Genomic DNA, 25,773 nt, shown 5'->3' with positions numbered 1-25,773 from the left:
GCCACAGTGACCACAGGCTCTAGCATATTGACTGGTTCCCAACAAGTTCGACGGTTCAGCCTCCAAAGTTTCGATAGCACTTTCAGTTTCAAGTTTCAACCACCGGATAAGCCTGCAAGACGAAACTCTGCTTCTTAGCTCATTTTAGAACCAAAGTTAAAACAAAACAGCCACACAGGCTTCAGCCAACATCCCATGGCGTCCACCACCACACCCGTTTCCCTCGGTCTTGTCCTCCCTCCCCTCCTTTCTCCACGTCAGCACCGCCATCACCACCTAGTCACGGGGTTTTCCTCTCCAACTCAGAGTCGACTCTCCCTCAGAATTCGGGCGTTGGGCCCTGACTTATTGGGTGATTTTGGGGCCAGAGACCCTTTCCCAGAAGAATTGGAGAGTGGGTTTGCGGAGAAAGTGTTGGGAAATGTTGACACAGAGCACAAGATTCTTATTCCTAAAGCCTCAGCTCTCTCTCTTGCTCAACAAGACTGCTCTCCTGTTTCTCCTTTGCAGGCTCCCATGTCAGTTGATGATGCTAAGGCTCTATTGAAGAAGGTAATTTGGCAAATACCCATTTTTTTCTCTTCGTTCCCCAATATATTTGACACAAAGGCTTATGATGATTATGTTTCTGAATTGAGGTTAATGGGATTGAAATCATTGAATTACTTTACTCTAGTTTCTCGGAAATGGAACTTAATTGCGCTTGTTTTGGTGTATCTTTTTATTTGGCTATTGGCGGTAATTGCACTGTCAAAATTTCCAACTTTATATGCCCAAATTTTGTCTTTAAACTGTGGAAAGGTGGAACTTGGGGACTTATTTTTGTTCCTCTATTGGAAGTTGATGTTGGTAATCTGTTTTGTTATCAGCTTTGATTATGTTTTAGTCCCCAGTCTCCAAATCGGAAATTATTTTTCCTTCACTAGTTAGCAAAGGAAGACATTTTAGGCAATCTGTTTTAGAAATTCAAATTTAGGCTGTGCAAATACAATAATTGATGGGCCATTATGGTTGCAAGGTTGCTGTTGGTTTTATCATGTTTTAGAGGTTATTACTAGCATGGCACAATGTTTCCCTGTTTTGTCAAGTTTTGTGTGTTCATGTCCTACAAGCTTAGAAGTTTTATATAGTGTTAATTGTCGATGTTTCTTATAAACCATATTTGATGATTTCTAATTTGGAGGGTGGGGCCTAACAAGTTTTCCAGAGTTGCAAAGCTCCTGCTAGTTTCTAAGAAATAAGAATTCAATTAAATGAAAATTTTCACCGAGATGGATCACGCATCCTTTTAAAGCAAGTTTTAAGCCCATGCACGAAGCAAAGATGTTACTGATAACGTCTTGTAGAAGTGTTTTCAGTTATTGTGATGTAATGGTTATTCTTAGATAGCTATATGCAAATCTGCATTGAAAACCTTTGCTTGATAAAGTCATATATTTGTGAGTATTCTTGTTGAAAATTAGAGTTTTTTGCTTGTAGGTTGTTGGTTGGAGGCTGTTGGATGAAGAAGGGAGACTTAAACTGCAGTGTTTGTGGAAATTGAGAGATTTCAAAAGTGGAGTTGAACTGATCAATAGGATTTACAAGGTTACAGAAGCCACCGGGCATTTCCCAAATCTCCACTTGGAAGAGCCAAATCAAGTCAGAGCTGAACTGTGGACTGCTTCCATCGGTAAACTTTCCAACTTAGCATTTCTCCTCTAATTGCCTACAAAAATCCCCTTCCAGCAGTTGCAATATGCATTTTATCCTACTGCAAAATAGCAGAGTGCTCTATGCTACGATCTTGTATCAGGCTTGGTCCACCATAGCCCTGACAGGAGTGTTTAATCAAATTGCAGGAGGCTTGAGCATGAATGATTTCATTGTGGCTGCCAAGATAGATGAAATAAAAACATCAGATCTTGCTCCCCGAAAAAGAATTTGGGCATGATTGAAGCACCATTTTTCTTTCTTAAGGTAAAACTGGACTAATTTGATGACTAAGAAGTCATCGTTGCAACTCAATCAGTAGAAAGACTCATGATACTGCAATGCAGTTGATGAGAGATTCAACATATTTGTTATATATGCTCTTTATCCATCTTTAAGCTTGTGCATATGGATCATTTAATGATTTTATTGCCAATCAGTAAAGGTCATTTTTTAACCCTTCAATGTTATCTTTTACTTTGGCCTGGTTTGAGTTATCTAACATTGAAGGAATAAGACCATGAATATAGTCAAGTAATGAATCAACAAAGTACTACCATTTTGAGAAATTCCCCAAGTGGTAGTTCCATGAACAAATTTACCTAGTGAGAGCCGTAAAAGTTACAGTACAACATTCCAGTGATTTTAAGAGGTCAAAAATGGCAAGCATGCTCTGAATATCTATACAATAACCGAATAAGTTACAAAGAAGGATACTAGCATGTTGTGAACGATTACTCCACATGCTATTATCTTATTGCAGATGTCTTCAAAGACAAAAGACCTCGAAGATCTGAAACCATTGAATTTCCAGTAGTAGGGTGTCCAAAAACGTCCCAAAAGCGAAGAGTCTCATCTGCCCCAGCAGATACCACAGTTACTCCATCAGGGCTCTACAGCAAACAAATGCGGGAAACTTCAAATTTTCATGTATTTTGCAAATATTCTACTGGGTTCTGAACTTAAGTTTGAATAGTTAAACCTGGCATAGGTTGATAATTCTGGATCTGGGATTCCCCAACTCCCGAACTTTGGTCATGGAAGGGTACCTCCACAGGCATAGTTTGTTTTGGATCTCCCTTGTGCTGTAGCCATGGCCACTCAAAATCTCCTTGTGGTGTCTGTTCCACTCAAGCCCACAAATCTGCTCATTTACATCAAATTACTAATAGTAATAGTTAAATAAAAAAAAAACCAAATATTAGATTTACCTGTGCATTGGTTTCTATGCTGTTAATGCAGATTCCTTTTTGTGTACTCTATATCTTAATACAACCATCATGCAAGCCACCTCCTGAGGCAAGCACGTTCTGTTGAGAAGGGCACCAAGCAAGGGCCTTGACTGCCGCACAATGATCTCTGGGTCGATGTAGAAACTTGGATGAATTCATTTTGGAAGCTTCCCATATGTATAACAGATTGTCATTGCCTCCACTTGCCAATCTATGGCCTTCAGTTGACCATTTCAAACCGCACACTTCATCAGCGTGCTTTTTTATGCAGGAAGTCAAATTGTCTGCTCTAACTGCAAATGAGATAATACATGAGAGAAATTTCGTAAGACTGTTGGAATATCAAACTCAATTGGTGCTCAGTGATTAGAATAATTAGCAGTGAAAGAATATGATTCGAATACCATCATGAATAATAATGGATTTGTCACCGCTTCCTGATGTTAAAATGTGGCCATTCCATGCGGTGGATGCTATCCTTCCACTGTGACCTTGAAGGTCTCTAATCTGTATGTAAACAGATAAATAATTGATGCTTCCAAGCCAACATTGGAAGAGCCCTCAAAACAACAAATTGATCTCAAAGAGAGAAGGCAAGAAAGAGACATACAAGTTTGGAAGACTGAGCATCCTAGAGCTGAAGTTTGGAGCTCATATATCCAACAGCTAGAGTTCTGGCATCCTCGGACCAGGTTACACTTGTAGGCCAATCATTCTCACCTTGAACTTGCAGCAACATCTGTACACCCTGGTCCTCTGAGTTCCATAAGTACAGTTTTGGACCCAAAGCAACAGCGTTTTTACCCCAATTCATGATGTTCAAATAGTAGTCATTTCTAAGCCCTGGTGTATCCAAAACCCTCTTTTCTTCCTGCACCCACATTTCACACTATCGATCAATGAACAGTATAAGCTTCCTTTTGATATTAGATGAATAACAAAGAATGTGCAGTCCTGTCATTTCATGAAGGATACTGTCTAAATTTATTAGAGATAATTTGGTTCTTTTTTCTGCTTCACTGTTTAAAGGAAGAATTTTAATGGAGAATCTAAGCAACCTTTAACTCAAAAGTTCATCAAAATCGAACCAACAGCTTTGATTAATCCCATTTTTGGAATGTTTTAGACGGGCAATTGAAACAATTTTAAACACGACATAGTGACACTGATATTGAATACCTTGGGGATGCACCGATATTGAGTATGTTTGATCTTATTATCAAATATCGCTGCCTCTTCTTGTCTCATCTTATCAACAAAACGAATTGACTTTCTACTCGATTTTCGGCTTCCTCTGAAAACCATAATCCTTCTTCCTTCAGAATCTAAAGACAGACTCTCAATCAGTTTCTGTCGATATGCTTGCTCCCAGCAATCAAGAGAAATTTATAAACCAACTGTCAGTTCTCTTCTCAAGATTTCTACCGTGTCCAAATCAATATGTCCAAATGAACAAGATACCAGGATGAGAATTTTAACCCCTAATTCATGTTAAAAAAAAAAACAAAGACCTGGATATCCAAAACCAGGAGAAACACAAGAACCAATATATGTATATCCATAGGCCGAAAGCATGAAGAATATCCATAAAATTCAGAATTCAACAAGGAAACAACAAACTAGAGGGGACCAAATGGTGAAACGTACATTGCAATTTGAAGTGTTCAACTCTTTGGTCCTGACTCCTGTTGGTCAATAGACTCTGGGCTTCATCAAGATCCATCAAACCTCTGTTGGGTAAAAAGCGATCCCCCTTTGCATTGCATGTACACCCAAAAGGAAAAACAAATAAATTCAAGAAAGTAGTTATTAATCAATACTCACAAAACATTCAATGGGAAAACAAAAGGGAAAAGATCACTGGCACCGGCAAATCGTATTGAGTGGAACTGTCGTGGAGTCGTCTTGGAGAGTACCAATCCGATTCCAGGAGTCTCCACCTATTGCTTTGATCCATTTTGAGGTTCCAAAACAACTCTGGAGTCTTTGCTTTCTTTGTGAAGAAAGTAAGAAAGAAAGACGGAAAATGGATTACAACAAACTACAGGGAACTTTGATCTCTCTCCCGCCAAGAGGACCAACCGTTGTTATCGTTCAAACAGTCGGTTCGAGTCCTATGTACTTGTCCTGGGTTCAGGGCCCAAGTTATCGGGTTTTTCTGGCCTATCGTTCTATGACTAGTAATCGATTTGAGCCTAACTTGAAAAGGATTGGCTTGTCTATGATGCTTATCTACATCAATTTGGTTTCGTTGCAAACTTTTGAAATACTTCGACGTGTAACAAATGGCCTGATATTTCAGTATATAACGCCACTTAGAAATCAAGACCCCAAATAGTTCGTTTGTTGACCTTGGTGTCAAGTAGTGCAGTATAAGAGGAAAAGAGAAGCTTTAACTTGGAGAATAGCTTTTAAACTGAAACAAATTACCTTCATTGCGATCATATAAACAGGTAAAATCTGATGAAGCACCTGAAAGTTTGCAGATGCCATAAAGTATTCTCCTCGTTCAAAAGAAAAACATAGAAGGTTTTCATCTTCTCCCTGTCAGAAACTATCTATGAAGTCAAATGGACACAACTAGGTACACTATTAATTCATTAATACATATAGGACGTATGACGGACAGGCGCAACAGTTGGCCAGGCGCCAGTCCTGCGAGAGCTACTGCTATAAGACTCATTTTCCCCTATAGAATCAGCAAACCGATATAGATCTGCTGATGTCCTCTCAGTAGTATCAGGCAGACCAACAAAACCTTCTATTGATAGTGCTGACCCAAACAAACCACCAAACGTCATGGGTGCAGATTGCCCAACAGAGCCTTGTCGCCATCCATATGGCAGACCGCTGCTACTCATCATTTGCCCAGCCTTATCAACTTCAATCTCGCCACGAACCCCAGAATAAGAACTTGCTGAGAAGACACCTATGCTTGTCACCATACCAGTGCTCCCAACACCATTGATTCCCACCATCTGGGCAACTCCATTTTCAGGTAAGGAACTTATAGTTGATCCATGGGGTACAGCTGAGGCAGCAGGATAATTGGTGACATGACCAGAAATAGCAGTGTCATAAGAGTTTGGCACCAAACCATCATATGGCCTCACGCCTTCAGTAAGAGTAGCAGTCCATTGCTCATGCAACCCATTCACATGAGAAGATTTTGGCAAGGGTGTCCCTTTAGCGGCAAACTGTGAACGCTTCATTTCTTGACTCTTAGCCCAACTCGAGGAACCCATTTCATCCAGTTTTCTCTTTGGTATCATTTTCTTGTCCTCAATCCTTTTAGTTAGGTCAGTAATTTCTTCTTCCAACTTGACTATCTTCCCTTCAATTTGCCATGAACCTAGAAGCTTTGCTATATCACTACTGCGATCTTCCAAATTCTGGACTAAGGATTTCAGAGCATCTAAATGTTGTTCATTAGCCTTTCGCTGCAAAAAGACATGATAAGGTAAATGCAATATTAAAGAATGATAAAAGTATATAAGATCATAGTGTGACAGCAGATTAAAAAGGACCATACCAGTGCCATGGGGGAATTTTGTGCTTCCTGTTTTGCCCTCATGAATGCTTTTGTAGACTCTTGCAAGAATAAAGTCAAAATTGTCTTAGGGGAGCATTTATCCTCAAGCCCAAAGATAAAAGCAACATCAACAGCTTCGACATGCATTCCATTCTTCACCATAGCCTCTATGATATCTGTACTAGACAAAAGCATTATGCATAAGGCTCAAGTTGTAGCAATGACCAATCAAAAATCTAAATGCAACAACCACCCCACCCCCCAAAAAATAATAATAATAAATCAGATGCAGCCATATTTAGCTCACCATAGCCTTGATATGGTAAAGCAAAAGATGTCCAATTTCTATGAGAATACTCGTTATGGGTACTTTCAAAGTGAGGCAGAACTCAACAACTTTTTCAAAAGGTTGATTACAGTCTTCCAGACTCTTTTTTCTACAAGAAACTGCCATTGCACACACAACCCTGCCCCTCCCTCAATATCATGAAATCTCTTAAAATCAAGGAGATTCAAACAAGGAAATCTCGCACTACAACAACAGAGAATTCATGAGCGCATAAAAGTCTACAGATCCTAATCTGTATGCACCAAGAAAGCCTCTTTCTCTGGACAACATCTTTGTAAAACCCACCATTTCTTCCATCTTCTTGACCTTTTGACCTAAATATTTATGAATGTAACTTCTAGAATCAACTATTAAATGAGAATCCCAAAATAGCAGCTAACTTCCTCCAAACATTTAATAATCTCTAATCATTAAAATAGATGACCAGTTTGCTATAGTACCATTGCACTTTATTTACAGACCAAATATTTACCTATATTTCCTCTTCCTACATTGAGTTCAGCAATTAATCTTCTAAGACCAAATACCATCTCAATGCTTGAGTAATTTACTTATCTCCAGGCAGGAATATAACAAAATCCCCGGGTATCACAGAGCTGGCGTGGTTTTTTCCACTTTCTTGTTACCAGAAAGAATTGACCACCCTCTCTAAAGCATTCCACTTTTCAGATAGAGGCCGAGTGTCACATGTCAAGTAAACAATCAATGTTGATTTCCTTATTTATAGTTAAAATGGTAGCAAATAAACTCATTTGTTAAAAACTCAACTTCAATACTAATCTATACGGTTATAATCTGCATGAAAGCTATGGCAATTTTCAAATTCCTTGAACAGGTTAAGGCCTTTACACTGAAAAATTAAATGGCAGCCATCAAAACACATTTTTAACTACTATATAAGAACAGTGACACTTCATACTCATAAATGACATTGGTAAAATCCAACAAAATCACAAATTTATAAGCAATTCATATAGCGTAAGCTAAGGAACCCAAAATGCAATTACGTGGCATTTTATCAGGAAGCACAGGAGAGCCCTTTAACGCATCCAAAATAGCCCTGAGATTACACAAACGCAGCAAATTCCCCAAATCCTCACTCCGGAACACTTTTGGAATCCCAAAGCAAGCAACGAACAGCAACAAACCCCTAGCGTCAACTTCACTTGCCTTAGCCAAACCACCCTCAGCAATCAACCTCTTTCGCCACGCAACGGCTCCTTTCTCAGCTTCTACCTTAAGGTCTGCCGCAATCTCAACCTTACCCTCACCGTGGAAACCACCCATCATCAAAAGGAAAAACTCCAACACCAAAACAGAGGCTTGCCTTGCCGGAATCATGGGCGAGTCCTTCGTATAAGCCTTTATGCCTTGTAGAAAGAACCTCCCAATGCAATCTAAAACCAATTTGTCGGGTTTTGGGGCAAGCTTTAGAGCCGCAGGGACTTCTTCTCGAAGCTTCGGGACGTTTGATAAATGGGTGACAATGTATCGACGTAGTCCTTTGCTGCACATCATCTCGCAGAGGCTTTGAATTTCGGAACGCGAGGATTTCGGGGGAGAAGCCATGTCGGGTCCCCTTTTTTCCGTTTTACTATCGGTTTCCGTTGGTTTGTAAAGGGGTTGGGTTTCAATTTGTGGGTGTTGTTGTTCATTGAATTTGGATTCGATGGCTTGGTTGATGAAATCGAGGTGCTTTGTTAGTTCGTCGAATCTGCATTTGAAAGCGTGGATTGCAGAGGAGAGGGAGGCGAGGTCGTTAATGGATTTTAAGAATTGGGGTTCTCGCTTCCGTTGTTCTTCTTCTGGTTGCGGTTGCTGTGGTTGTGGTAGTGGTAGTGGTTGCTGTAGTTCGAGTTGTTCGGGTTCAGTTTTGACAACCGCTAACGTTAGCGGAATGGGGTCCGGGCGTGGTAAAGACAGCGGAGATTGAAGTGGTTCTCGCTTGACGGACACAAGAGTGGTGTCGGAGGTATTGAGTTTGATCAAAGGCATGGAAGGCTCGGCCATGACTACCCAAGATGAGAGCAGATCGATTTTAATGGAGAACTAAGCCGCAGAAGCTAGCGTCTGAATTTCCGGTCAAGGCAGGGTATTCGCACTTGAATGAAGCCAGACACGTAATTATACAAATTCAGACTTTTTTTTAGACTTTTTGTGTATTTATAAGAATTAAAACTTAAAAAAAATTTTATTAAAAAAAAAAAACTTTACTGTTTTACTTAAATAAATTTTTATATTTTTATTACATTGAAATAAGTTATTATCTTTATTTTACCATTTTACTTAAATATGATTTTTATCAAAATTTTAAAAAAAATGTCATTTTTATTTTTTTATTATTTTATATGGTATTTAAAATTATCAAATTTATTAATTTATTTATAAGTTATCATCATAAAATAAATGCATATTTATTGTTTGACAAGTAAAATAGAAGAAATTCAGCATAGGAGAAATGAGAAAATGAAATATATACTGGTATTGTATTATTTTATAACTTAAAAGCTTTACTTGTATATATACACTTGAATAAATTAATATAAACTCTAAACTACCCAAAAAACAATCCTGTACCATTTACAGGCATAGGGTTACATCATGACTAGGAATAAGTAACTAGAAGATGGGTGCTGTATCAGACAAGCTGATGTTCCTGTCTGATCGACTTGTAACAATGGGGCTTCCTGAAGCATCCAGATCGATAACAACCGTTTCACCAGGCCTGTAATCTCCTGCCAGGAGTGCTTCACTCAAGGGATCTTCAACTATTGAGGTAACTGCCCTCCTAAGGGGTCGAGCACCATAGGTTTGGTCGTAGCCTTGTTGACAGATGAGTTCCTTGATTGATTCAGACACCTCTAAACCAATTCCGAGAGACATGAGCCTTGCCTTAACCTCTTGCAACATCAGGTTTACAATCTCAAGCATCTGAAAACAGGTGTATGTGATCGAAAGTGTTTCAGTATAACATAATCCTAGATGAACAGACTTTAAAGCCTTGAATTACTTTTTCCTATTCCAAATCTCAGTAATTTTTCAAGTTTCAAGCCTTGGAAACGGAGAACTTAGCAAAGAGAGGTTGTTTCGGACAGATTCCAGGGACAAAAAGAATATAAGAGAACCTCCCAAGGGATGACACAAAAGTGGCTATTGTTTAATGAATCAACAGAAAGTTACAAACCTGAGATGTCTCCAGAGATCGAAATACAACTACTTCATCAATTCTGTTGAGTAACTCTGGACGGAAATATGCCTTGAGTTCTTCCGTTACCAGAGCCTTCATTCCAGCATATGAAGTTGAGTCATCGTCCTCGGGCAAGAAACCAATGAAGCCACGTCTACCTTTTGCAATGGCAGAAGAACCCACATTCGAAGTCATCACCAGCAATGCATTCTTGAAAGATACTCTTCGACCCTGATATCAACAAAATCTCTAATAAGAGACACCGATAATCAACTAATATCAATCAAAGTAATTGAATGTTACTTTGTATAGATGATGATTATTTATCTTTAAATGTCTCAAAAGTGAAAAGCACCAATTATTATTTTCATCAGTACTAGCATCTTAGATGAGTGCACTTCACAACATACAAACCTGTGAATCTGTGAGGTGACCATCTTCAAACAATTGGAGAAGGATGTTGAATATATCCGGATGGGCTTTCTCTATTTCATCAAGCAATAACAATGTAAACGGTCGTCTTCTAATAGCTTCCGTAAGCATACCCCCCTCTTCATAACCAACATAACCTGGGGGTGATCCTATTAATTTACTCACTGTATGCCGCTCCATATATTCACTCATGTCCAATCTAAGCATGGCATCCTCCTGTAATAATGGTATTAAAGGACAAAAAAAAATATAGCAAGATTAAAAAAGTGTTAAAGGAGACATACACCAAAAAACAAACCTTAAACATTTGGCTGCTCAAGTATTACTTTTTTCGAATAGAGTTTTCTTTCTTGCCAAAAGTAAAATGTTCTCTCCTTCAACAAAGCATATCTTGGATATGTCAAAATTATACAAGAAAGCACACAAATAAATAGCCATATTTTGTGGTCTAAAATTATATAATATTTATCATGCATGATAATTTGTTTGGGTTGAAAATATCTAATTCCCTCCCTCCACACATGAACAGAAAAAAAAAAAAAAAAAAGAAGAGAAAAGTGATACAGTGCTCCTGATTAAAGACCCATAGAAGTAAAATTTTGCCAGAACTGAAGTTTTAGTATTTTGTAATAAGTCTAACCATATAAGAATATATACTACTGAAAGGCGAAACTTTAAAACTGGTTTCAAAAAGAGAAAAGGCATGAATAATAGCATAAAGCCTTACCGACCCAAAATAGCACGCTGCTAAAGCTTTTGTTAATTCAGTTTTGCCAACCCCAGTTGGACCGCAAAAGATCATTGCAGCAATTGGTCTATCAGGATCCTTCAGGCCAACACGAGATCTCTTAACGGCTCGAGAAATGGCAGCAACAGCCTCATCCTGACCAACAACCCTTTTCTTAAGCTGCTCATCAAGGCCAACTAGAAGCATTCTTTCATCTGCAGTGATCTGCTGCACTGGGATCCCTGACCAAACTGAAGCAACTGTTGCAATCTCTTCAGGTCCCACTACGGGTCTGAAAGAACCACCACAAGAAATTTAGTTACAAACCAGACAGAGCCAAGAGGACCAAGAATCTAATGGATGTATTCTTCAACATGACTTAAAGCAAAAAAAAAAAAAAAAAATACATACTCATCATTATCTGAAGTGGAAGGCAAAAGGGATTCCAAAAGGAGTTCACTAGAATCATCAACATTGGAAGCACCATCATCATGTTTCATCCTACTGGTCATGACCTAATAATGATAGAAGAACCAAAAGGAGGTTAACAGCAAATCAAAAAACTAAAGTACATCACAGGAGAAAAGATATTACCACTTCATGCATGGCCTTAACAGTTCTGATTTCTTCCCAATAATCATCAGGTGCCTTTGAAAGAATACCAGTTTCCTGCTCTCTTTTCCTCCTAAATGCCTCAATACGAGCTCGACTCCCAGCCTCATCAATGAGATCTATCGCTTTATCTGGAAGATACCTGTCAGGAATGTATCTTGCTGACAGGTATACAGCAGCATTTATTGCTTCCAGAGTGTATCTGCAGTGGTGATGAGACTCATATTTTTCACGCAGACCAAGCAGTATCCCAACTGCATCCTCCTGTAAGTAATAACATCAAATCCAAATAAGAAAAAGAGGAAAATAGACAATGATCTAAATATACAAAAAAAGTATTAAAAACAACCTGGCTTGGCTCATTTATCCACACTGGCTGGAATCTTCGTGCTAATGCTTTATCCTTTTCAAATTGAGTCCTATATTCCCCTATAGTTGTTGATGCGATACACTGCAATGATGTAATATTAATGTCCGATAAAAATGCACAAAAAGAGCTTGGTCAATGAACAGACTTTAGTTCCTCGAAAGTGCATATATCAGGGTTTGACAATAATAAGAAGAAGAAGAATTGCAGCATCTATACTAAAATATTAAGGCAGCCCCCAAATTGGTCCCTTTGCAGACTAGGACTCTTTCAAAAAAAATTGAATGACCCAGACTTCCCCCAGCTAGGGCTTCTCCTTTTTCTCTCTTTGCTCCCTCTCTTCAAACAAAATTTGCCCATTAAAGATCTGACACCTACCTCTCTATGTTTCAAAACTATTTTTATCTTCCATCAGTAAAATCTTCTTTTCCTTTCTGCTGCAAGTAGGTGGAAGAATATAAAAAATGCACAAAAGGTGCCAACTTCAACCCATTTAAAAAAGCTTTGTAGGGGGGAAAATTGGTCTCAATTAGAAGGAACAAGGTTGCCACCTGTTAATTCCAAGAGGTAATTCAGATGTATTGATGTTGTTATTCTTTAATTTCTAAATGTCATCCTCAATGACTGCAGTTAACAGCATGCCTATGTTTTTGAAATTTCAGTAAACATTTACCTGTAATTCACCCCTCCCAAGTGCAGGCTTCAATAGATTGGCAATGTCAAGACCAGATCCCTTACTTCCTCGGCTAACTGTACCAGATCCAATAAGTGTGTGAACTTCATCAATAAAAAGAATGACATCACCTGCAGAACAAGTACATCAAGTATGAGAAACAACAGATTTCATACTTCAGCTCTCAAAAGAGCAACTCCTCAATGTAGGCACCTGATTTTATTGTCTCGCTTAGCAAAGCAGTAACACGTGCCTCTAATTCTCCCCTCTCCTTTGCACCAGCCATTAGCAGTCCTATGTCCAAGGACATTATTTTTTTATTCTGTGCAAAGAAACAAGCAACAAACTAATAAATTTGGAGATAAAACCTCATGAGAAGTATAACTATTGGCAGTTAGATCGAGTAAAAAGGAACCAGTTATACTATCTAGAACATCATTGGCATGTGAAGAGACAGACCAGGAGAAATGCTGGGATTTCTGCCTGCGCAATACTAATCGCAATTCCTTCAGCAATGGCTGTTTTACCAACCCCACTTTCACCAAGAAGAATAGGGTTTTTCTTTGTCCTGCGACAAAGTATCTGAACAATTCTTTGAACTTCAGTCTCTCTGCCAATAACAGGATCAATAAGTCCTTCACTTGCACGAGCTGTAAGATCCACACAGAATTGAGCCAAAGCACTTTTCCCTAACAACCACATAGAGGTACAACCAATTACCCTCTGTTGGTCTAAAAAAGAATTATAAAGAAAGAGAAGGAAGTCAAATTTCTACCTCTTGCCTTGTCAGAGGATTTCAAAACAGCAGCATTACCAGAAAGAGATTTTTCACGCATCTTTTTTGATGACATTGAAGGTTCCCTACCGTCTTTTGCTAGCTCCCCTTGCAGTCTGGTGAATGCTGCATCTGCTAAGTGATTTACATTTGCTCCCAATCTGATATTTTCAACACAAAAATTAATGACATGAAACTTGCATAGTATGTGCTTCAGACCTAGTTGGTTATGCAAATGTGAATCACTTGGCAGAGAGACCAAGTGAATCACTTATCTCTACAGTCACATGTTAACTTTAAATTGTTACTTGGTCTCTATATAAAATTAATGACATAAAAAATCTAACATAGATTCAAATGCTAAATTCCTTTAAATTGTAGTACATTATTTTCCTTCCTGCCCCTCTTTGCATGACTACATGCAATGCAAAGTAAAAGCACTTTACATCACAGAAAGAATCATAACGAAACAACAAAAATCACGCTTCCTCATGTGCTTCTTAATTAACTATCCAATAACTTCAAATGCCAGATAATTCAAAACAAAACAAGACAGCCCATGTTAATGTTCTATAAAGTGTTCCTTGTTCCACCAGCAAAAAGGAAACAAATTTGCGGAAGAAAAGAAAATTTTACCTTTTAAGGACCCGACCAGCACTTCCATCATCAACGGTTAACAAACCAATAGCAATATGCTCGGGTGCAATAAAATTATGACCCATAGTTCTCGAATACTCCACAGCAGCCTCAAAAACCCGTTTCGTGCTTATTGAAAACGGCACATCCGTTGAAGAAACAATAGACCCTTCTTGTTTACCCGACGCAGAACCCGAACCCTCACCAGAATCATGATTACTACTTTGCCAAATGCTACGAACAACCTCTCGAGCCTTATCAATCTTTAAGCCTAACCCCAAAAAACCATTGGGGTCACGATCTTCACCTATCAAACCCAGCAAAAGATGCTGGGTAAAAACCATGTCCTTGCCCAGAGATTTAGCTTCTCTTTGAGAAAGGATCACGGCTTTGATCGCTCGCTCTGTAAAACGCTCGAAAACTGCAGAAATTTGAACGGGTTTTCTTCTTTTACGAGAATGGGAGTGTTTAACGTGAACAAAGTTATTGTAACGAGAGATTGAGAGACCAAAACAAGAAGAATTTGAAGAAGAAATTGAACTATTGTTATTTCGATGGAAATGGAAAGGTAAACGTGGAGGTGATGAAGGATGGGAAAATAGGCAACGTGAATGGCAATGGATTGGTAAAGAAGAAGACGAAGAAGAACATAAAACTTCCATGTTTTTCGGGATAAAATTTTATGTTTTGGGTTTTTTTTTTTTTAGTTACGAGTTTTCATCAAGGATGCAAGGAGCATAAGAAAGGAGAAAATATAGTCTGAGGTTGAGCTGATGTCCAATGGAATTTAAAGGATTGTTTTTTTGGTTCGGCTATCGGGTGAAGGAAAGAGAGGAAGAAGAAAGGGTTGGAGTAGAAGAGTAGGATTGACAAGTCAAGCCACAACCTTTTTGTTGTGTTGTGACAAAAAAGAGAGTAAGTCTTACTTTTTGCTCAAAGCATTGGGATTTTGAACAAGTCGCACACGGAAGTAAAACAAGCAAAGAATAATCTTACAAGGTTTTTGTCGAGCCAAAAGTGCCAAGTCCCTGCCTGACAAAGCCAAAATTTATGGTACCGTCCAGATTGGCTGGAGCCGCACGTTTAAGTTTCGGTTCCATGGTTGGTCTTGGTCGGAGCTTAGAATCTTCCTTCGAGGTTGATTTTGCATGAGCATTTGCATTTCGAGCCACGGATGTGTTTTCTTCTAAATCAATGCTGTCTCAATCTCACAAGTTTTGAGCTGCCACTATGCCTAAGAATGGTAATTATGAAAGTATAGTAAACCAATATGGAAAAGCAATAGACATGAACTGCAAAGTCAAGAACCCATCCATATCAACTCTAGTGTCTTCAAATTCGACTAAGACTTTGTCAGCCTATCCATGATCAATGAATATGAACGCAAAAATCAGGAAAAATGCATGCATTCTAATAGAAATTTTACCATGTGAAAGTTACACAACTAAATAGTTAGAATATATTACATTCTTTTTATTAGTTTTAAGCTGTCATGACATTTTATAGTATTTTTCAAGAAGTTATTTACTGTAAAAGTTGTTGCACTTGTATCTAAAACACTCATGAACCTCTAGAAATTGCCACGCTCATAAGAACAAAGATATACATACCTGGAAAAGAATCATAATTGCTGCATACTAATTAAACAGGCTATGTCTTTGTGGCCTACCTATCATAAGCATCAAAATGGGTTTCTAAATGTGGCATTGTTGGTAAAAGTAGTGATGAATTCAGCTCCACCACTTCATCCTCTCCAAGATTAGATATACAAGGTTCAGCTTCGGCGGCTACCAATAATCATTGCATGAGCAGGTTCCATCTTGAAAGTGACGGAGCTGATTTGCATCTCTAACAACAAACCTTCCGCCCATAAACATACGAGACAAATTTGAATGCTGAGTGGCGATCATTGCAAATATGCAGATAATCTGTAACCTGAATTGATATTTCTGGATCAATCTTCATGATTCCGAAGGCGACAGCAAGCTTTTCACTGTGATAGTTTAAACTGTGCTCCTTGTCTTCCTCTCCCATATCACGAGGACACATGAAAGGTTTGGCATATATCCTACCATCTTAATCTCATTTCTCAGGCTCTTTACTTCCTATAAAGCTTCTGCAGGTATGGGTTCACTCGATCAGCTGTATGGAAGCCATGAGCCTCTTTACCAAACTCAATCACACTGAATGCTGAAGGCTTTCTCAATCACCTATCCTTCATGTCTTGCTTCAACTTCCCCACTTCTTTCCATCTGTTAGAAGCCGCATATAAGTTTGACATTAGCACATAGTATCCAGCATGCTCTGGTTCAGGTTCGAATAAGCTTCTTGCTGCAATTTCTTCCAATTCAGTATCCCCAGGGATTCTGCAAGCCAAAAGCAAAGCCTCCCAATCACCATCAGTTTGTGTTATTGGCATCTGTTGAACCATATCAAAAGCTTCATGCAGGAGTCCAACTCTGCCTGGCATGACAACCATGCAAACCTTGCAAGCATAGTGTTTTGCCTGGGGTGTAACAGAGTGCTTTTTAATATCTGCAAAACATTTCCTACCCTCATCAATAAGATCTGCACGACTACAGGCAGAAAGGAGAGAGGTAAAACTTAAAAAGTAATATGGTCTGGCTTAATGCCTGCACGTTGAATTTGTGAGAAAAGATTCAATCCTTCTTTCCCATATCCATGCATGCCACATCCAGCACATTTCATGAAGTGGTATTCCTTTCCCTCGGATGGATATCATTAAAAATCCTGGTAGCAGTGTCTAAATCCCCACATTTAGCATAAATATAAGAGTTGAATCAATTTTAATCTTTTAATCAATCATAAAATCATGGAGTTTCCTTCCCAGATGTTGAAAGCCCAAATATGCACAGGTAGATACCATGATCAACACCGTAACTGGGTTAGGCTTACAGCCAGAATCCAGCAACCCCTCAAAAAGAAACACGGTAATAATTGCATTCCCAATAGAGATATCCTCCGAAAACCTATTACGAATGGCGCAAGCATGAATTATTTTAGCTCTCGTGGTATGCCCCAACTGACCAACAGCGGAGGCATCACTTACAATGGCCATGGTATCTGCCAAAACAGTCATCAAGTTGCATTTTTTGGAACAGATGTGCCTTATGGGGCTGTTCAGCTTGTTCATAGGTCGTGATCAAGGCAGTCCAGCAAACAAGATCCCTCATTGGCATTTTATCAAATATCTTAAAACCCTCAATAGTTTGTCCCCTTTTGCATGCATGTCAACTAAAGCAGCCTCAACATACAAATCCAAATCAAACCCAATCCTTGTAGCATCCTCATGACGAACTTTCCCCTCAATAATCAATGATTTCAAAGCACATGCTTTCAGAACAAAAGGGAAAGTGTAGTTATTAGGGGAAATACCAGTTTCAGGCATAAAAGAATACAACTCCAATGTTTAAACGTGGCAACCACCATTTGCATATGCCCGAATCATTGTATTCCAAAGAAGGGAATTGGGTTTGTCACCGTGGATGGCATCGAACACCGAGCAAGCATGTCGTGGTCTCCAAATTTGATGATAATTTGGGCACCCAAATGAGAGCTAATTGATAATGCCTGAAGCAGCATGTGAAGAGTAACTGTTTGAGTGAAGCCAATGAATTAAGCAGTCTATTGCACACGTTCTCTGTTAAGCCAAGAAATGAACTAAAGGCATAGTTGGTGTTTAATGAATGAACAGCATATATGATACATAACGAATTAAACTAAAGGGTCCTCTTGGCCAAAATAATAATAATAAAGGGATCTCATAGCTGGATGTCTCCATTTCAGGCTTCAAGTTACCTACATCGATCAAAGAAAATCCACCATAAAGTCTATTACAGGCTAAAAATTAGGTGCAGATGCTAGATCAACAACTCTAAGAAGAGTCAGCCTGGCTCCAGAGCTTCTCAGCGTAAGTTTTATCCTCTTCTTTCTCCTCTGCAATATAATTAGTTGACTCACGTACCTCCTCGTCTTCATCTGGGACCTCTTCCATCATATTTTCTGTATTTTCTACTTCTACAAGGCTCTTTGTCTCACGTTGTGAAAGTTCAGTTAATGCCTCCCTCATAGCCTGTGCTGTTGCTGGTCTGTCCCTTGGCCCATATTTTGGTGCAGGCATAACAAATGGCAAGGCAATATCATCCAACTTTGGGCTACTTTGATTAGCAATGCCCTTTGTCTCCATTGGAGGAAACACAAAAATGATCCCAAGTTCATAGTTACAGATGTGAAGCCTCATAAAAGAGTCGGTTTCATTAAGTCTACTTGGTTTTATCCCAACTGAACTGGAAATAGGCCTTCCCCAGGCAGCTGCACTAAAATTATGAGACCCACAGTAAACCCAACCAAATGAAGATGAATCTGTCTTGGACCAGAAGCGCCTCCGTGCAACCTGGTTGGCATTTGCATTTTGTTTGTTAAGTTTTTTTTTTTTTAAAGAAAAATAACCATGAACTCTACAAGCATTTGGCAACATGAAAAAACAACGCTCAAAGTTACAAAAGCAACAATATGAGCACAAATAAGACATACAGTCAAAGATTTATGGGGTAAGTCAAACTAGACTTAAATGTTATATCCTGAAAGCAAAAATAATGACAGCTCAAACAGGGACATAGTTCACAAACAATCCACTAAACTTGACATGCTTTAGGCAGTTTACTTGAGACTATAGATAATGCACATGTGGAACTAGAAATCTTAATTCAAACAAGACTCGAGATTCATGAATTGTTTGTTCAAGAAATTTTCTGATCATTCAAAAAGCAGGTATATTACCTTAACATGCATTGGATGTCCTACTCTATTGCAGGGAGAAGGAATTGCATTGTGAAGGATGTCCAAATTTCTCAACCTTTGCCATGTTTTCTGAGCAAAGAAATGTAAGATTAACAAAAGTGTGAAAAGAATAATACAGGGTATTACAACCATTATGCACAAGTACAAGTTGAGACAGACCATAAGCGTATGGTTACAACTTGATCCAAATTACCTTCTTGAAAACTACCATATTCCTATTTATAGGACCATCAGTTTGTAGTCCAATGGTCTACAAACTTTTCCCAACCATTTAGATCATTTATTTTGTACCGAGCTCTAATCTGTGTTTTGGTAGGCCTTTGCACTCTAGGAAAGAAGATACATATGTTTCCACAAGCATGATCTTCACTCATGCATTTCACATAAAGTTGGGAGATGAATCATGGTTCTTTTGTTCAACTTAGGATCTATAACAAAGTGTCAAAAACAATCGCTCATTATGATGGTCACAGTAACAGAGACCTTACCTCTGCAAAGCAAAGAATTCGCCTTGAAGGAGAGATGCCATTACATGCATTTTTCACCTGCTCGATAGTAGGAAAAATAATTCTAATGGATGGATTTCTCAATTCTTGACTAGCAGTCCAGCATCCCCACTGACAAGCAACACCATATCACTGTGTGTATATATATATATATATATATTTAAAAGCATGATGTTCAACATTTCAGACATAATGCCAAATCAAAGTATGTATGTTACCTCCGGATCAGACTCCTCTGAATCAAAAATCTGTGATGACTTCTTTCCAACAGATGCTGCAAAAGCAGCTAGAAACTGTGCACTGACAGATGAGCCAATTGAGGATGCACCTTGAAAACAGAACATATATCAATCAAAACTAATAAGAAAAGTTGGTAGCTAACATTTGGAGAAAAAGAAAAACTCACCATAAACAAAGTCAGATTCTTCTGATTCGGGCCACTTGTATCGACCTAAAACCTGGAGAAGAGAAAGGAGATTTTAAGATGATTATAGTATCTTTACAAGTCATGTAACAGATATAGATACACCATGATCATTAATTGTTTCAATTCCATATCAACCAAAATGCAGGAAATTTTTTTGTTTCAGACACTAACCATAAATGCAGATTCAATAATTGCAAGAAATCATGTTGCTACAGATTCCAACTGCTTAAAAACCTTGATATGGCTTTCAAATGCCTTGCTAGGCTGTGTTTAATGGTAAAAAAAATTAAGCACTTGATAAATGATTTTACAAATCTATACAATCACAATTTTAAAAGGTCAAAATTATCAAATAGAGCTTGAAGATTGTTGAGAAACAAGAAACTCTAAATGCTAGTGGCCATTGTAGAGATTTTAACATACAAATACAACATAAAACCTTACTTTTGATAAACAGACGTTGCATTAATAAGACATTATGACACATAAATAACACCAGCAGCCTAGTATCACAATAATGCACAAAATGAAATTCATAGAAACATGAGTAAATTTTGGATTGAAGCCATTAAGTTCCTTACCTCTTGAAGTCGCCAGAGGCCTGTACACCTCTGAACTGCAGCAATGAGAGAGCATAATGCAGCAATGTTTTCGGCTTGCATCGTTTTTGACATATCTAAGAAACTTGGACCCTGCATAAATCAACACATGATATGCTTTAAATAGGTTCATTAAAAATATGAACAGATGAAATTTAATAATTGAGCCACAAGCTGTATAACATGATAACATCTAGAATAAATAGCAGAAATACCATGCCTGTGACACATGCAGTATCAACCGCACTTTCTTGTTGTTCCCCTCAAAAGAAGCTTTAAGGGCTTCTTCATGATATACATATCCATGGAATTCAAAGAATCCCATATCCCATAAAGGAGAAACCCATTTTGCAACATTTCTAGGAAGAAAACCAAGTTGAATGTGATCTATGCTAGCCAGAAAAAGGAAACATAATTGTCAGCATAGCTAAAAGCAAGAAGATGTCCAACTCATAACATATTATCGATTAAGGGGACAAAGGCATTAACATCAAATAGCTCCTTAATTTTAAACCATGATAAACAATCTTACAAATCCATGATGATGGTCACTATGAAGAAATTTAAAGTCAACAAAAATACCAATTCTCAGCAAACAAGGAAAATGTTTGCAACATAACTTCCAAATGCAGAAGGTTTCTGATAAATAAAGATGATCCCACATCCGGAGCAGTTAAGTTTAACAGAAGTTATTTTTCCAGTAACTACTGACACATCCATACTGTTTTAAACAATTTCTAAGGCATGTAATACTAACGTTTAAATTTGTCTAAATTCTAAATCAAATTATCAGAATTTTACCTCGTTCAGAGAGTTTATCAGGGTTAGCAACATGAACGCTCACAGCATTCTCATCCACAGGGTTATTTTTGTTTCTTCTCAGAATAACATTCAACATCCCATTTGCATTTTCACAAGTTTTGCCAAGAAATAATGCCAGTTTCTTAAGTTGTACACCATTTCTGTCTGCTGCAGTACGAAAAAGGTGACTCAAACCAACCACAGATGTTTCAACCAGACCAAGGAATTTCACATCAAATGATGAGGGCATAAACTGATTGGCCTGAAATAATGGAAACTTAATAAGATTCCTTCCTGTCATCTAACCTAATATAAAATACATGTAAAACACCAAGGCCTAGTTGCTCACATAAACACCGAAAACCTACCTCCATCTTAAGGTTGTGGCAATACTTTCTGAATGCTACATATTTCAAGTCATTTATTATTCGAGAAAATGGTCAGAACAATAATAAAAACAGTAAGCCAGCTTAGAATTCAAGAGTCTATTTCACAGAGGAACATAAGAACCGGCGATAAAAAGCATGATGAGTATGAAATGTATGGATTATGATACCTTCAGTGCTCTGTCAGAATGTATTCCAGGTAAGGAAGCTACCAGGTGTCCCATAGCACTGGTAAAGTCATACTTGGTCAACTCAATAATCCAGTGTGCCTGACTAGGTACATCAACAATAAGAGATGCCATAAAGCCAGCTAGCTGAGCAGCGAAGTCAGATCTTGAATCTTGAATCATCTCTCCATGAGAAAGTGAAAAAAGAGACAAATAATCAGGTTCCTTTCTGCAAGGAAAATCTTGCCACCAAATGGTGTTGGTCACACTCTCCCACTGCAATATTGGAAAGAGCTAATCAAAATAACAAGTAAACAAGAACAATATAAACATATTCTTTAGCTAAACAAGAAAAAAATAACAGCTAGCATTTTTCTGAGCAAAATAAATCAATAAATAACAGCCAGCATTTTGATAGACAAATCAAACATAAACATCCTTTGAGGCAAATATACTAGTGTAGCTGGGAGCAAATTTAACCGACAACTTGAAAACTTAGAAAAAAAAAAGGAAGAAGAAGAAAGAAACAAGAGGAAAACGGTTAGTCTAAAAGGTTATCACAAACAATAAGGACTAACGTGGGATACTGAATAAAAACCCGAACTGCATCATCAAACTTCAGCAATTAGGTACTTTGGATAGAAAGAAAAACATATGCATAAGACATACAGGCATGGAGAGAAAGAGACAAAGAGATAGAGAGGCTTCATCAGCATAGAGGACATAAAATCAAATAGTATCTACCACTGTTTAAAACATCAGGATAAAGAACTCTGATTAAAAAAACATTGAGGTAACCAAATTATGAAATCAAAACTTAATTACGCACAAATCAGCCATGTGTTATTTAACGTACAGCAAAAACATAGTAAAAAAAATCATGAGACATAAAAAAATTTAATCACCTGTTTTGCAACTAAATTAGCAGAAGTAATGATGATACGGATACTATCGTCTCTTTGCAACACAAGCAACTTTGGGTGATGGCAAGCAATTCCTCGTTTCTTGGGGTCATTACCAAAAGCAATAACATCAGGGAATGGGGGAAACCTAATACAAAATTGTATTACAATTAAAAAATGATGCCTATATCAGCAATTATAACTTTTAATATGATCAATTAAGTAAAATACTTACACTACAACCAAGTTTGGATAATCAGGGAAAGGCATGGAGCTTCTTGCATCAGAGCTTGAGCTCCAACATCTCTCAGCATTATGACAAGCAACTGTTACAGGCAGATGGCAAGGAATTTCACAGTGCGATACAAACCTACCAAAAAGACTCCATTAGATATGAATACAGAAAAAATGATAAAGAGTATGTAAGATTGCAATATTGAGAAAGGAAAGACATATGTAATTCAATTTATCACAATTTTAATGCTAAACAGAATTAACCAATTTTTTGTCATAGCAATGAATACATGTAAGATGTAAAAGTAATCATGAAAAATACTTTCTACAGAAAATTGTGTAATTATAGAAGCTCTAAGGGATCCTCTAAGAACATTTTCCGGTGGAGACTTTTATTTAAGGAGAGCATAAAGAGAAGAAATAACTTTACCATAAAATGTCACTTGTAAATGTAGCAATGAATATCTGTGAAATGCTTTCAACAGGATACAGAAGTTCTTGCAAGGAAATAACAGGGTCAGTTGATGAACCACAGTCCAAATAAGCAAGGCGATTGAGGTAAAACATCTTCCCAGGTGCTGAACAAGAGTTTGTAGTAATCTTGCTTGTCCCAACACCTTCAATGTCAGGAGCATTTTCCTTCTCAGCATAATTTAATAATGACATCCCAGGCATGTCAATGGCCGTAGCATCCTCACCACTGCCTTGAACAGTGCCCTTTCCACATGGAAGATCACTAGGTAAAAGATCTCCAATTAAGCTGTCGTTTGCCTCTGAAGTTGCCACTTTTCTAAATGAACTGGGCTGCATAGGGTTGTCCTTTTTATCAGATGATTGTGGTTCTTGCCTGCAAAGAGGAAAGATGCTACTCACCTCTTCGTCACTGCCTATTGCAAATTTCATCCTATTACTTACTGTCAACCCCAGAAATCTGTGGTGTCCAGAAGCTAAATTATCAAATTGCCTAATGCAAGATATGGGGTCATCACTGTGCAATATACTCCGGCACTGACTTAAAATAAACTTGGCTCTCCCCATTAAATCACCAGATTTCAATTCAGAGAAGTCACAACCTATGGTCATCTCATTAGCTGGGATAGCAAAAACCCTTTTGTTCCTCTTCCCACTTGACACCGTTCCTTGGGAATTTCTTGATGAAAGCATTGTGCCAAGCGACCAAGGCCTCACACCAGTAGCCTCATCCAACTCAGAAACCATTTCCTCCTTAAACACAATTCCTTGAATCACAAACCCAACTCGAACAAGTAAACTACAGTCATTTTCATTCCCACAAACAAGTAAAACCTCATCACCAGCAAACAATTCCCCAACCATACCCCTTTTAACCCTTACCCCATTCACATAAACCCCATTCAAAGAAACCCTAACACTAGAAAACCCTAAAACCTCTTTCTCTTTCTCTTCCAATTTATCATCAGACAACGAAAATCTTCTCCGAAATTCCCTAACAATAAAACCAAAATCATCCGAAAAAATTGCTCCATCGAGAATAAAAATTTTACGGTCAACGCTGTCATATAAAATCTGGCAATGTTGTTTACTTACGAACCGATTGCCGAACGTGAAGTCGCAGGAAGCATTGTCTCGACCGATGGTGTAGGGCCGGTCCGGTTCGAGGCGGAGCAAGACAATAGGCAAACCGGTGGAGGGAGAAAGCAGAGGGAAATCGAAGGTGTTGAGTTCGATGAATGCTGATTTTTGTAGGGTTTTGGGTTTTTTGTGAGGAAAATTGGGATTCTCTTCGATTCTCTTCTTATTTCTGTTTGGCAAATAAAAAATCAAGTCTTTCATAAGAATAAGATGAATGCTGATTTTTAGGGTTTTGGGTTTTTTGAGGGAAATTGGGATTCTCTTGAAGTCTCTCCTTATTTCTGTTTGTCAAAGAAAAAATAGATTCTTTCCTAAGAATAAGATGAATGCTGACTTTTTTAGGATTTTGGGTTTTTCGTGAGGAAAATTGGGATTCTCTTCTTATTTCTGTTTGCCAAAGAAAAAATCGAGTCTTTCACAAAATAAAAAAAAAATTAAGGAAAAAAACAACGATTGAAACAATTATGAATAAAAGAATTGGAATTTGAAGTGAACAAAATAGGGGATGACAGTTGATGCCCTCCAAATTTTATATGTTTGAGATTGCGGGGGAGCTAAGCGGGCCATTGGCTTTTATATCGTTAAGGTTTAGAATTGCCCAAAGCCCGCAAAGCCCAGCCATTTCCAATTAGGGCTTAGGCTAAAAGTTTTTAACCCAAACCCAATCCCCTTCAACTCTAGCTTATTATTTTTATTAGATAATAATGTAGCACTTTTCATTTAAATTATTTTATTAGACAAATTAATTTTTATAAATAAAATTAATTAATCACATATATTTTAATTAAAAAAAAGAAAACAAAAAGGGTTTTTTTTTATTTTATTATTATAAATTTAATTTATTGGTTGTTAAGTAAGACAATGTGAATAAATATAAATATAGTCCACCATTAAGCTTTCCAATCATCTTCTAATATATTATAGGAATATATTATTAGTAAAATTTTTTAATTTTATAAGCGAAATTAATAAGATGAAACATATTTTAATTTTTTAAATTAATTTTTTATTTTTTATATATATATAATAAATATATATATATCATCCTATTAATCTTACTTATAAAATTAAAAATTTAGTTATCAATATATTTAATAATTTTTTT

At 37.7% G+C, this 25,773-nt stretch overlaps 5 protein-coding genes and 2 pseudogenes across 8 annotated transcripts; 1 reads left to right on the top strand and 6 right to left on the bottom strand.

Moving 5' to 3' along the window:
* The first annotated feature begins 34 nt into the window (after nucleotides 1-34).
* LOC111291418 (Transcriptional coactivator/pterin dehydratase) lies at nucleotides 35-3,012 on the top strand. Of its 2 annotated transcripts, XM_089768574.1 has the most exons (4): nucleotides 42-552; nucleotides 1,480-1,672; nucleotides 1,842-1,959; nucleotides 2,456-3,012. In XM_089768574.1, exons 1-3 carry the CDS (start codon nucleotides 196-198, stop codon nucleotides 1,931-1,933), a joined length of 642 nt encoding a protein of 213 aa, XP_089624700.1. In that variant the 5' UTR covers nucleotides 42-195; the 3' UTR covers nucleotides 1,934-1,959; nucleotides 2,456-3,012. The 2 variants fall into 2 exon arrangements, with proteins under 2 accessions (XP_022738872.2, XP_089624700.1); XM_022883137.2 differs by lacking the exon at nucleotides 2,456-3,012 and having other exon boundaries at nucleotides 35-552; nucleotides 1,842-2,157.
* LOC111291416 (cell division cycle 20.5, cofactor of APC complex-like) lies at nucleotides 2,199-4,919 on the bottom strand (annotated as a pseudogene). Its single transcript, XR_016346611.1, has 8 exons — nucleotides 4,792-4,919; nucleotides 4,572-4,677; nucleotides 4,104-4,249; nucleotides 3,535-3,795; nucleotides 3,329-3,431; nucleotides 2,904-3,217; nucleotides 2,675-2,836; nucleotides 2,199-2,585 (listed from the first exon to the last, which is right to left on the bottom strand). The product of XR_016346611.1 is annotated as a cell division cycle 20.5, cofactor of APC complex-like (transcript).
* Nucleotides 4,920-4,965: 46 nt separating this feature from the next.
* Nucleotides 4,966-5,487, bottom strand: LOC149516240 (uncharacterized). Its single transcript, XM_089768575.1, has 2 exons — nucleotides 5,355-5,487; nucleotides 4,966-5,214 (listed from the first exon to the last, which is right to left on the bottom strand). The coding sequence occupies exons 1-2, from the start codon at nucleotides 5,415-5,417 to the stop codon at nucleotides 4,966-4,968; spliced, it is 312 nt and encodes a 103-aa protein (XP_089624701.1). The 5' UTR covers nucleotides 5,418-5,487.
* LOC111291415 (protein FRIGIDA-like) lies at nucleotides 5,386-8,957 on the bottom strand. The gene is made up of 3 exons (XM_022883135.2): nucleotides 7,813-8,957; nucleotides 6,457-6,632; nucleotides 5,386-6,364 (listed from the first exon to the last, which is right to left on the bottom strand). The coding sequence occupies exons 1-3, from the start codon at nucleotides 8,813-8,815 to the stop codon at nucleotides 5,525-5,527; spliced, it is 2,019 nt and encodes a 672-aa protein (XP_022738870.2). The 5' UTR covers nucleotides 8,816-8,957; the 3' UTR covers nucleotides 5,386-5,524.
* Nucleotides 8,958-9,264: 307 nt separating this feature from the next.
* LOC111289854 (chaperone protein ClpD, chloroplastic-like) lies at nucleotides 9,265-15,109 on the bottom strand. The gene is made up of 12 exons (XM_022881207.2): nucleotides 14,215-15,109; nucleotides 13,579-13,739; nucleotides 13,263-13,492; nucleotides 13,017-13,125; nucleotides 12,804-12,934; nucleotides 12,113-12,214; nucleotides 11,746-12,027; nucleotides 11,563-11,666; nucleotides 11,152-11,443; nucleotides 10,407-10,640; nucleotides 9,990-10,223; nucleotides 9,265-9,736 (listed from the first exon to the last, which is right to left on the bottom strand). Exons 1-12 carry the CDS (start codon nucleotides 14,874-14,876, stop codon nucleotides 9,425-9,427), a joined length of 2,853 nt encoding a protein of 950 aa, XP_022736942.2. The 5' UTR covers nucleotides 14,877-15,109; the 3' UTR covers nucleotides 9,265-9,424.
* A 671-nt stretch (nucleotides 15,110-15,780) lies between these two features.
* On the bottom strand, nucleotides 15,781-18,016 carry LOC149516239 (pentatricopeptide repeat-containing protein At1g08070, chloroplastic-like; annotated as a pseudogene).
* LOC111289853 (forkhead-associated domain-containing protein / FHA domain-containing protein) lies at nucleotides 17,892-25,208 on the bottom strand. 2 transcript variants are annotated; one of them, XM_022881206.2, is made up of 12 exons: nucleotides 23,488-25,208; nucleotides 23,059-23,193; nucleotides 22,827-22,971; nucleotides 21,925-22,197; nucleotides 21,369-21,630; nucleotides 20,788-20,954; nucleotides 20,550-20,660; nucleotides 19,948-19,999; nucleotides 19,760-19,869; nucleotides 19,524-19,652; nucleotides 19,015-19,104; nucleotides 17,892-18,628 (listed from the first exon to the last, which is right to left on the bottom strand). In XM_022881206.2, the coding sequence occupies exons 1-12, from the start codon at nucleotides 24,867-24,869 to the stop codon at nucleotides 18,110-18,112; spliced, it is 3,375 nt and encodes a 1,124-aa protein (XP_022736941.2). In that variant the 5' UTR covers nucleotides 24,870-25,208; the 3' UTR covers nucleotides 17,892-18,109. The 2 variants fall into 2 exon arrangements, with proteins under 2 accessions (XP_022736941.2, XP_089624697.1); XM_089768571.1 differs by lacking the exon at nucleotides 19,015-19,104.
* Between the last annotated feature and the right edge of the window lie 565 nt (nucleotides 25,209-25,773).

This window comes from Durio zibethinus, chromosome 11, assembly GCF_047325235.1.
Source record: "Durio zibethinus cultivar Kanyao isolate XHJ-2024 chromosome 11, ASM4732523v1, whole genome shotgun sequence".
NCBI lineage: Eukaryota > Viridiplantae > Streptophyta > Magnoliopsida > Malvales > Malvaceae > Durio > Durio zibethinus.
The sequence above is the reverse complement of the archived record's forward strand: the minus strand, read 5'-3'. Positions and strand labels throughout refer to the sequence as shown.